This window comes from Lissotriton helveticus, chromosome 6, assembly GCF_964261635.1.
Source record: "Lissotriton helveticus chromosome 6, aLisHel1.1, whole genome shotgun sequence".
Lineage (NCBI taxonomy): Eukaryota > Metazoa > Chordata > Amphibia > Caudata > Salamandridae > Lissotriton > Lissotriton helveticus.
The window spans coordinates 11484672-11497204 of NC_136067.1; the positions used below are offsets into that span (position 1 = coordinate 11484672).

Below are 12533 nucleotides of genomic sequence, written 5' to 3' on the forward strand. Positions count from 1 at the left end.
TGGTGATCAAAATGGGTGATGACAACTAGATCCAATTTGCAAGAGTAAAATGAGGAAGGTGGAGTGTACTTAGTTAAGCATTTTATTACTTGTAACAATGTGAATCACCAGGGAGAGAGTTTTAAAGAAAATACCTCTGAGAGGCGCCAGTGCAGAGTCACTTACAGGGGTAGTGTGGGAGGATCTAGGAACTCGGACCTTGTGCCTGGTGCCGCGTCCTGAAGTAGGGTTAGGTCTTATTTTTGAAGTCTAAGTACAAGGCATTGAGGAAGTCAGTCCATGACCATTTAATGGTTCATCTCGTCTTCTTTGCCCCGTCGATGGTGAAATAGGAGAAAAGAACCACATGAGGATGCTGGAGTTTATTTGGCCGTAAAGTTGAGGGTCAGAGTCAAATTTGAATCTCAAGCTATCAACTGTGGATAAGGGCTGAGGACAAGTGCTCAAGTCTCGTGATCAGTGACCCATAACATAATGTGTATTTGTAAAGCGCACGTTCACCCCTGATGGGGCTTCTTGGCGCTGAATAACATGTTTATTGTTACCCAACTTAATGGTACTCATTTTATCGACCTCAGATGGATGAAAGGCTGAGTGGACCCGCTGGGATTAGAACCTGGGACCATGAGGTCGAACACAGGCCCCTGCAGTGGATGCATTAGTCCACTGAGCCACTAGACCCAGGCATTTGCATCGTCACCAACAAGCAATGCCTTTGTTTTAGCTCAGACGTAGAATCTGACCTGAGAGATTGGAAGAGGTCAATTGGAAACCTAGGAGTTCTCTTAATTCTCATGGTAACGAGGTAGCTAAATCTCCATTTCAAATTCTGCAGACTATATGGCACATCTCCCTGCATCTGGGTGTAAGTCAACAAATCCAGTATCTCAGTCCCTCGGCCTATCTCAGCTAGGTGATGCTGTTGGCCTCATTTTTCTTCCTGTTCATTTGAGACACAGCTTTAGTCATGAGATGTCTTCAAAGAAGTCTGAACACCAACAAATAAAGTAAAGAGCCTGCATCTCCCGTGTCCTAAAGACCATTCACTGTCTCTTTGGAGCTACAAGATCTATTTTGAAGATAATCTGCATTCCTCCCAAGGCAATCAATGGACGGCTTCAGTTTTCTTACAAAGTTTGAGATTCTCCCAAAAATGAATGCTACGTTCCAAATTAGCACTCTGACTAATTTCACCCATTAGAAGACGTAATTGATCTGTAGGACATCGCACCCATTAGAAGACATAAACGATTTGTAGGACATCGCACCAATTAGAAGATGGGAGCTGCTCAATACAACCTAACGCAGGACACGACGGGAAAACACAATGGAAATATAACCGGAAGCATAACTGAGCCACGAAGACTGGGCTCCCTCTGGTTGTGCGCTGCCTGTCTGAAAAAGCTCTCCGGAACCTCATCAGGATTAGTAAGCTCTATATTAATAGTTATACCGTTCTATACATGCAAGCTGGGATGTCGAGACACGCTTTCCAGTTCAAACGCAAACGGATACCACCATTTAGTGCAGCACACAGAGGTTTCAAATGGAAGCCCGTGAATCCACACACGTGCAGCATACTTGATATATGTCTCAGATGTCTAAAAGACAAATGAACACGGCTGATCAGACCTTTATTGAAGAGAGCTCCTGGATTATAATCTCACTTCCACCACTATCCTCCCATGAGCGCCAGTTTTTTGTGGCTGCAAAGGACAGGAAAAGATAGGAAAGACTTGTGTCTTTCGGAGGAAAAAGAAATGTAAGTTATTAATATTTTTGGAGACGGACCGTACAGCTTTTTCAAGCCATGCACAGGACATTAGGCCCCAACACTCCTCATATGTTCTCTTTTTCACCTGCCTCCTCTTTTTACCTTCCTTATTATCCTTGCATGCTCTCTCTTCCTCGTGCTTCCCCTCACAGCCTCTCTTGTCTCCTTAAAGGCACATTACCCGGCCAGCTGCAGCCACATGTCTCAGTGGATGGATGACGGCGGATTTTACGAAGGGATGACCATGGAGGCTCAGAGCAAACACCTCGCCAAGCTGATCTCCAAGCGCTGCCCAAGCTGCCAAGCGCAGATAGAGAAGAACGAGGGCTGTCTGCAGTGAGTATTCCCTTCGCTACCAAACACTTTCAGGTGCAGCTGTAGAAAGAGGGGTGCCTGCCAAACCCGTGTCACCAGAGTTAGGTTCTGCAAACATCCGGGCCCAACACTAGGTGGCCATCTATGCATAGTGTGCAATTCTGCAGCTCTACATGCCAAAAACAGATGCATACTGGTAGGTAGCATTTTCCTTTAAATGCCTAGTTATTTTTCTACCTGTACAGAAAGATCTAGTCAGTTTATGGGCGATCGCCCTGGATAAACATTGAGTTGGTTGTGTGTTGTTTACTTCTTATGCTGTTACTGAGATGCTCCTGTGCGACTCCTGGTGAAGTCTGGTTCCAAAAGGGACTGGATTGGTTAGTGCATTAGATTAAAAGACTAGGTTCCTCAAAGCTAAATGGCACCCACCCGGTACACAAGGATTGTCCCAGTGTTCCCGGGATAAGGCTTCCCCCGCGGAGTCCACCCAGTACACAAGGATTGTCCCAGTGTTCCCGGGATAAGGCTTCCCCCGCGGAGTCCACCCAGTACACAAAGATTGTCCCAGTGTTCCCGGGATAAGGCTTCCCCCGCGGAGTCCACCCAGTACACAAGGATTGTCCCAGTGTTCCCGGGATAAGGCTTCCCACGTGGGTCCCACCCGGTACACAAGGATTGTCCCAGTGTTTCCGGTATAGGGCTTCCGGGTGGAGTTTAGCTGATGCATATCCTAAGAAGGCATCTCTTGTTTTAACAAAATATGTATGTTTTTGGCCTGTGTACCTTTCTTTCTATTGGGCTGTCTGCATTTGTGGCACGTGTTGGTCTTTATGGATGTGTGTTTTCAGTTGTGTTGGTCTGTGAACCTTTGTTCTTTTTTGTGCATGCACTATGCAGCAGCCAGTGTAATTGGCTTTGCTGGTGCACTTGGTTATCTGATACGTAGGAGTGAAGAGGCAGCAAGACGCATAGAACCAGAGTTAGAACAAGAAGTGCCTGCTGCTAATGAACTTGGCTGGGCTGTTGGGTTATTAAATTCTTGTTAGTTTATGTGTAGCTTAGTGAATGAGTAGGTGTGTATTTAAGATGTACAAAAAGTTGACCGCATTGCTATTTTTCTCTTTCATGTTTTTTAACTCTCTATTTTCCCTTTTTCTCCATATTGCCTTCCGTATTATTGCCTCATCCTCGTTCTCTTCCCACTGTTTTTCTCTTCTCTTCCATTCCCTGCTCTATATTATTCCGTTCTCTTCCATGTCATGCCCTGTGCTTCCCCATCCTCTTCCGTGCCCTCCCTTTCTTTTCTGTGTCCTTCCCTCCTCTTCCCTGTCCTGCTCTACATTCTTCCCTCCGCCTGTGTGTCCTGCCCTAATCTATTCCGCTCCTCCATGTCCTGCCCTTTATTCCCCCTCTTCTTGCATATCCTGCCCTCCTGCATGTCTTGTGTATATTGTCCCACGTGCTCTTGTGCTCTGTTGTTCCTTATGTCCTGCTGGCATCATATTTCCCTGTTCACGTTCCCTTTCCTTCATTTCCGTTTCCTGTTCGGTTCGATCTTGTTACACTTTCTTCCACCTTCTCACAACTTGTATGTGTTTGCTCTTCATCTTGCTTCCTCCTCTCCCCTCATCCCACCGTTCCCGTTCTGTGCCTTTCTTCACCTCCACCTGCCCGTCTCATGTTCCTCGCACCCTGAACTGAGTTTGTCTCCTTCTTTTCCCATGCCGTCCTTTTCTCCTCCACCCCATGGCCGGTCTGTACTGGGCTCTTCCTTTCTCTCCTCCACCCCATGCACTTTCTCTCCTCCACTTCACACCCTCTTTGCTGACTTTTTCTTTCCTTCACCCTATGCCCTGGCTGTGCTGCACCTTCTTTCTTCTCTCTACCCCATGCCCCATTTGTACTTTGCTCTTTTCCCCTCTATGTCCCATCTGTCCTGGGAGCTTCCTTCCTTTCCTCCGCCTCATGCTTTGTTTTTACTGGACTCTTTGATTCACTTCTTCACTGCACGCCCTGCTTCTGCCGGACCCTTCTCTCCTCTCCCTAATGACCGTTCTATCCTGGCCTCTTCCTTTCTCTCCTCCATCGTATGCCCTTTCCTCCCGGTCCGCTGCCCTATACCCTGTGTGCAAACTCCCTTCTTACCTTCACCCTGTCTGTGCTGGGCCCTTCCCCCTACCTTCTGTGTTCCATCTGTGCTGGGCTCTTCCTTTCTCTCATCCACCACATGCCCTGTGTGTACTGGGCTCTGCCTTGCTCTGCTCTGCCTCCACCTCATACCACTGCACTCTTCCTTTCTTTCATCAACTCATTGCCCTGTCCCCCACTTTACACCTTCTCTATTGACTTTTTCTTCCCTTCACCCCACACTCTATGCTGCACCCACATACTCTTCTCTCACTCAATGGCCGGTCTGTACTGGTTTCTTCTTTTATCTCCTCCCCCACACCTCTCTGTGCTGTACCCTCTTTTTTCTCCTCCCAGCTGTAGTGTCCATCTAGGCACGCTCTAGTGTTCCACCAGTGATGTACTACACACCTTACACCCACCCACCACAAGCATCACCAGTCAGGGGACCCTGAGAATAAAAGGGGCCGGGCGCATGTGCTCCAGGCCAGTTCTGCACCATAACTAGATGTGTCTGCGTGGTCCTTTATGTTAATATGTGGGCCTAGCGCCCGACAACGTTACACCACCCTCTGCCCTCTATGCTAATTTTCTCTCCTTGTTTTCATTCCTTTCCATCCTTCAAAGTATGACTTGTGCCAAGTGTAATCATGGCTTCTGCTGGCGCTGCCTCAAGCCTTGGAAACCAACCCACAAGGACTACTACAACTGCTCGGCGATGGTGAGTGTTCTGTGGCAGCCCTCCGGGGACAATAACCGTAGCAGTCTCGGTGCACTGCTGCTAATAGACTGATGTGCTCTATTCTTGTAATACTGAGCTGCTGCTCAACCTGCCATAGTAGCACAGTGAGCAGCATTGAACCTGGCTCACCACTGGCTCATCCCCTCCCTCCTAACCCCCCTTTCACTCCCACACACACGGTGTCACACCTGGTACCCCCTCTCAGCCATTCATATCAAATCTGATGCTTCCCTCTTAGCTCAAGGTTTCCCTTCAGGCCCTGAACTACCCGATTGTGTGCATCTTCTAAACCTGCTTTGCTCAACCTCGTGCCCTCTCTAAACCCCTAATACTGATAGCGAAGCCCCTCTATTGGTCTGATGCAAAGCAACGTCCTGTAGCCCTGTAATGGTAAGCCTTGCATCGCCCTTAATCCTGTAACAGTAAACCTGGCTCCGCCTCTTACCCTGTAATGATAAACCGGTCTCTAACCCTGTAATGGTAAGCCTGGCACCGCACCTATCCTTGTGATGCTAAACCTGCTGCTGCTTCTGACCTTGTAAGGCTGAACCTGGTGCCTCCTGCGACTCTGTAGACACTGCATCTATACTTTTAATGCTCAGCCTTGCTCCGCCTCTAACCCTGCAATGCTAGAGCCGGTTGGGCCGCATTGTATCTTTGAATATTTCCCCGTGTCAAGCCAGGAATCTATGGTAATAAAGCAGAGTAAAGAGGTTCTGTCTGTAGATCAAGATCCACAAATGCATGTAATACCAGAGGCCACTTCCTAGTCCTAGCGCTATACTCTGCCTTTTAGTGTTGTGAAAATGTGGTGCTTTGTGTGTTAATGTGTGAAGTTTGAGAATAGGGTCAGATGTTCCATAAATGTGTTTTCTTTGTTCTGCAGGTTAGCAAAGCAGCGCGGCAGGAGAAGCGATTCCATGACTACAACGAGCGCTGCACCTTCCACCACCAGGCCAGGGTAAGGGGCCGATCTAGACTGGTTCAAAGGATGCCGCGTTGAGGCTTTGGTTCAAAAGATTCCCATCATGAGCTGCCGCTGTGAAAACCAATGCATTGATACAAGGCCTCTCTCCCAAGCCTTTCACCGGCATGGGGCAGCAAACTGCAGCATGCCTCCCTGTATCTAGAGGGGCATTCATAAAGCGCAAACACTCCTACAGACACACTCTCCGCTGATCTGTCCAACAAGATGTCAGTAAAGTTTGTATACATGAAGAAGGAAAAGCCTGCTTCGTGCATGTTAGAAATGGGATCCCCGGCTGGCCAGGGCTTGCGCCAAAGTCAGTCAGAGACCACCACTCCCACGTCAGGGCAAGGGAGTTACACGCCAAGATAACCCCTGCTCACCCTCTAGGTAACGTGGCGCGAGCAACAAGGCTAAACTCGGAGGCGATGTGAGTTAAGTATTTGCGCACGCACCCCCAGCAACAACAACCAAAGGCCCACCACAAAGGAAACTCCACACAAGGTTATATAAAAATAGCCTTTGTATTACACCAAAACACATTAGATAAAACACACACTTTACAATGTTCCAACTGGCAGAATTTACAGGGGAGATGTACAAGACAGGGCCACCTGGACCACTGTCAGGAATAGACACTTTTAGCACTAGGATACTTGTTAGGATTAGCACTTAGAACATAGAATATAAAATCACTGTAGCACAAAATAGCAACTGTAGCACACAACCAGTAATCACTGGTAACAGGTAAGTACCACCTACGCAACCCTAACCACCTTAGGAGAATATTACGCAGGGAACCAGGACTTCAATAGCAACACCTGTACTAGGAAGAAGAACCACCTAAGTATCACCATACATTTAGGGGTACAAGCATGAACATAATACACATGATGCATCACAACATTCAGAGGTGTAGGGAAGGAAAACACATGATGCACAAACATTCAGAGGTGCAGGAAAGAACACAATTGCGCAGAAATCACCTTAGGCATAAATACATAACCTGTCCCCAGGCCAACTGACCTCTCTGGGGCTTAGAACGCCCTGTGTCCTAAATGTCAGGGCTGGCTGCAGGCAGCCAAAGAACAAGCCTAAACGTGGCATCTGCCCACTAAGTGCTGGGCAGCTGTGGAGACAATGTGGCCAACGCTGAAGCCTCGCAGGGTATGAAGCACTGACTGTCCCCTTTGGAGCCTCGATGGACTCTAAAACTAAGAAATGCCCCCTAGAGCCTCCGTGGCTCTGATCAACAATGCGGGGCAAGGTGGGAGCGACCCGCTGCCTTCTGGGGCTGCTCTACTGCAATTAAAGAAGGCCCCCTGAGCCCCACTGGGCTCTGCAGAAAGGATGCCCCTCCATTGGAGCCTCTCGTGGGCTCGAGAACCAGTGCCCCACACGTTGGAGTCCCTCCTCGGGGGACTTGAAGGAAATAAATGCCCCCGGAGCCCTTGTGGGCTTTAATCACCACGGTGCCTCTCACAGGCACCCGAGTACACAGGGAGCTTCCCTCCCGGACTTCGCGGCACTCACCGGCTGTCTTCGGGCGGACACAGCGCTCTCCTCCTCACACGGGAGCCTCGCTCCCTGCAGTACTCCGGCGGTCGCTCTGGTGCCGCGGGCGGGGCTCCTCTCCTCCGGGGCCTCGCTGGCGGACACAGCGCTCTTCTCCTCAGACGGGAGCCTCGCTCCCTGCAGCACTCCGGGGCTCTCCCTCCTCCTGTGGAAAAGTAAATTTTGCCATGTTCTGTGCCCCTACGTGTTCCCCATCTTATGTTATGTGTGCATGATTAATATGCATGTGTATCCCCCATGTTCGACTAAAGACGCAATTACAGTTGTGTCCATCTCTAGTATGCCAGTTTCCAGTTCTCGTGAAAGCTACGAGTATTAGGCCTATGTAAAGTTACGTTGCCACGTTTCTCAGTGTGCACGTTATTTCATTGAAAAGTCCCCGTTTCTAGGCCTCAAAAGGGCCTGGACACCAGATTCAGCTCCTGTCTCCTGAGCCCTCGCTGAGGAGCGATACAGCCCCCACCTGTATCCTCGACCCTTCACTTACTTCCTGCCTCACAGTGCCCGGCTCGGCCTGGCTCTGCCTGCGAGTCTGCCAAAAGTATGTTATGATTCTAGTTATCAGTCCAGCCCTCCTTCTCTGCATTCCTAAGCTACTGAATCGCATCAATAGTTTCCGTCATTGTCTAGCCTTTACGTCTCCACATAAGAGAAATACTGTATTAATGGTCATTTAATATTCTTCATCACGCACTACATGTAGAATAATGCATACACCAGTCTTAGAGTCTGTTAGCCTTTACCCCGATAACTTTTAGTTTATATCAACATGTTCTCTAAACATCAGATACTAGATAGTGTTAGGTACATGTCGCCCTGACTCTCCAGACTTCAGTCTCTGCTCCTAGTACAGAAGTCATAGCCCCCAGCTTCTCCTAGTAACACGTCATTGTCAGTTTTCGCGCACCATTAGGTTAGAGGTCCCGGCTCCTTAGGTAGCCCCCTCCATGTTTCCGCCCCATTTATGACATATTCTGTTACGTTTACATCACATGTCCATGTATACGCCTCCTGTTACACCTACTTTCACCCTTATCTTTCGCGACTGCTATTGACCACACCCACTGCTCCGCCTACTGTATTCATTGTAATGCAACTGTTTTAGTATATATGCTTGTGTACTGTTATTAAATGTTAGCGCGCTCATCCCAGATCCAGCCCCGGCAGCTGCCGGGCCCGGTCATCCTATTCCTGTGCAGGTTGTCCTGTTCCTGTCCTTTATGCTGTATTAAACCTGCAAACTCCTACTACCTCGAATCTTGACTCTTATTTATTGAGCTATCTGTTATTGCTATGTCCAGTAAAACCTAGATCCGGTATTATTTATTTATATACCACATAATGGCGCCCGAATAGGGACTTGCCTTTTCCCCACGCGCCGGTGAAGCCACGCCGGCCCCCTGACCCTCTGCAGCCGTGACGGAACCATACCGTGCACGTGCAGATATTTCTGCTTCAAGTATCCCTCAGGCCCACGGAGGAGACGGAGGTGGCGGTCCAGCATCCAGACGAGGCGGTGGAGGAACGCGGCGAGTCCCGACCAGAGCCCAAGCCGAGAGTCCAAGGTCCGAGGTATCCGGAGGCCCACCCGTAACTGAAGTCCGAAGTTCGTCCGTCCGGCGTCGAAGCAGTCCAGTCCAGTCCGAGGCCTTCCGTTCTTGCTGCCCGGTGAGTACCGTTGCTGGGGTAGTATCTAGACAGGGTCAATCTAATTGTCTCTGGTCCGTGGGGTTTGGTGATACACAGATCCCAAAACGAAGTGTCCACTCTGGTGGATGCGGGTCCTGACGTGTCTCTTTATGAGACCGGTAAGTTTCGTACTGTTTCAGCAGTGCATCTAGTTTCTGTTCTAGTCTGTTTTCAGTATTCCAGGTAGTATTCTGTTCGAACTGTTATTTTAAATGTTCTTCATGTATTTTAATGTCGTGGTATGAATGTGGAGTAATTATCGTGTTCATTGTGTATTGTATTGTGTCTAGATTACAGTTCAGTCATGCCGTTATTTTCCAGACTAAGTCAGTTAAGAACTAGAAAAGGTCTGTTAGAAGAAGCAGTTCCTGTCCCGCCTAGGGACAGTCCAGGTCATTTTATGTATCAGAAGCATGGCATAAGTGCCATATTGTATCTAGATTTATGGGTAGAGTATACCAAACAGTTAGAAGAAAAGTATAGATGGCCCGTATCGGGTACATGGGATGCCGAGTGCATCATGCGAGTAGAAGAAGCATTATGGAAAAAGAAAGCCAGACAGTCACAGAAAGATGCCATCGAGTTATGGCGCAAAGAATCTCATAAAAGAACCGAAAAAGAAATCAGAAAGTCAGAATTAAGTAGAGAATCCTTAGAACGAGCCCACGAAAGGGAATTAATCGAGATAGGTGAACGAGTCAGAACCGAACAGTCAGACAGACAGAGGAATGCCCTCATTAAGGGTATGTATCCTCTTCTTGCCGAGGGCTTGCCAAAAGCAACCCCGGAGGCATCCAGTAATTTTCCGCCACCATTAGTTCCGACCAAGCTACGTCACAAACCGACCGCAGCTGATATTTTCATCTCGTCCTACTTGGACGACACAGTCCCAGAATATGCAAATCCTGTTCCGCCAGTCCCTGTAAATCATGCCATTCCTGCTCCTCCAGACACCGGAGTACCTGCCACGGTACCCCCGGTCCAGCCTACATTACAATTTCCCACTCTGCCAGCACGAAGAGTATCAGTCGATGATACCAGTTTAGGGGCCGCAGGAGGAGGTCCTCCTGGTACCCCGCCACCACACCAACGTTTAACATTAGTCGAGTTACATGAATGTGCGTTACAGCGTACGCCCAAATATAAGTCCGTTGCAGATATCCGACGAGCCCTTACTGAATGCCGCTATGATCCAGTTGCAGGTGATGATAGTACAGTTATATATTCCATCCGTGTAAGACGGGTGACCGGGTATTTGGACACCCTACCAGATATGAAAGAAGATCTAGACAGAATATATCGTTTCATCCGTACAGGGGATGATCCAGAAAGTATTGGTGAAGCCATGTCTCAAAGGAAAGCTGAGATCCAGCTCATGCTATTAAAGTTTCTGATTAATTGTTTAATAAGGGAACAAGATTATCCGACCAAAGATCCGGCCGAAATGAGAATCCTGACAAGGTGGAGTGATAATATAGCCGAGGGTAAGCACAGAACCGTCAGTAGTATAGAGAGTATGTACAAGAGAATTCCTAAAGAAATAATAAAGTTACATGAACAACGTAAAGCAGCACAAGTAAGCGAGAAAGAGAATGACTCTTCTACTGAAGAGGTAGAGGACGAGAATCCCGTCAGAATAGCGTATGTAGGAAAATCTAGATTTCCAGACCGACATTCACGTCTAGACTACAAGAAAACTGTTCCTCATCCAGCACCAGAACAAGGTTCTCTAGAACAAGTATTTCAAGCTACCGATCATATTCTGAAATCACGAATCGGTTATAGTGAGTTAAGTACTATGCATGAACAAGAACTAGCCCGATCAGCAGTCCGATGGATTACTGATTCTACCACTTTTCCAGACGAAATAGTGGCACAAATGTTTCTGAAATTGCCCCCAGCCGAGCAACGACTGGTGGGTATGTATATGATCCAGCACCTCATTACTCTGTATGAGGGTCAACATTCTGATCCAGGTCCGTTACACGATGTCCTGAACGAGTTACTCCAGTATAGATGGAAAGGTTTAGGTACCGATTTAATTAGTGTCATTCTAGAACAGCGTCACAAATATAGAACGTTTCTGAACCCGCATTTTGTTCATGTCTCACCTCCAGAAAGTAAACCGTTTTACATAGACAGACAGAATCCGTTACGAGAAGTACACCCAGTCAGGACAACAGATGGTGAAATGCAACGAGTGTTTGTTTACACCCCGATTACAAAGATGGAACTCTTAGAAATGACAAAGATCCAGCAGGGTTCCACCGAGAGTTAAAAGATATGCTCCGTATGGGAGAATACACGTATCCAGATATAATTAAAATGCTAAAGGTCCTGTTGCCCGCAGGGGTATATGAAAAACTCAAGGAAAAGGAATGGGAGGTGGGAGAGAAAAAGATCGATTGGGCAGTTCTAGAAGCTGAAGATAAGATACGAGTACCAGGTACCGGTCTTGGAGAGAAATGTAAAGAATTACCTGAACTGTTAATACAAGTTTTGCCCAGATTATTAGCCACTAAAAAGGAAGACTGGGATGCAATCTCAGCCTGTAAACAGAAACAAGATGAAGACACTAGTGATTTTTATTCTAGATTTGAAAAATGTTTTATTATAAACAGTGGCCTCAAGACAAGTAGTGAGTCATACCCTCATCTTTTTGTTACTAAATTAGTCGAGAATTCAAGTCCACAAGTTAAGAATCGAGTTTTGAAAGTCGAAAGTACATGGCAAGCTAGTACCCCGTCCCAAATGTTACAGATGCTTCAGTATCACCAGAATAGAATCAGAGAAGAGCAAGATCATGAAAGAAAACGTATGAAAGACACGAAAATGAAAGTACTAGTTGCACAATCTGTTCCTCAAGACAGTCAGAAGAGGGGTCCGAATCAAGCCAGTCATCCTGCAGCTCCCGTTAAAGGGACATGCAATTATTGTAAACAGCCAGGTCATTTTATAAACGAGTGTGCAGTTCTGAAACATAATATAGCTACCGGTAAAACTAAAGAAAGACCACGTCCGCCTAGACAAGAACAAGTTTCACAGACTTCCCAGCCACAGAATGCACAACAGACAGTTCCAGCACCGCAGCCTATTGCTGCAACACAGCATGTTACACAGCAGATGTACCAGTATGCACAATCTGAGTACCCAGAGTATCAGCCATATTCATGAAACAGCCTAGAGAGGGAGGTAGGCTTGCCTCTCATCGAGATTCCTGTAGATCAAGAAGGTCCCTATGTTCATAGTCAAGTACTAGGGAAAGACAGAAAGTTTCTGATTGATACAGGGGCAAGTAGGACGACCATCAGTCACGCCGAAGTTCCAGGGGCTCCGCTCTC

At 47.6% G+C, this 12533-nt stretch overlaps 1 protein-coding gene across 4 annotated transcripts in view; it reads left to right on the forward strand.

Moving 5' to 3' along the window:
- Window positions 1-12533, forward strand: part of LOC144762134 (cullin-9-like) — a 518599-nt gene that overhangs the window by 403165 nt on the left and 102901 nt on the right. For all 4 annotated transcript variants that reach the window (XM_078647278.1, XM_078647280.1, XM_078647277.1 and 1 more), the window contains 3 exons: window positions 1947-2110; window positions 4847-4940; window positions 5848-5922. In XM_078647278.1, coding sequence (XP_078503404.1) covers window positions 1947-2110; window positions 4847-4940; window positions 5848-5922 — 333 coding nt within the window. The remainder of the gene's footprint in view (window positions 1-1946; window positions 2111-4846; window positions 4941-5847; window positions 5923-12533) is intronic.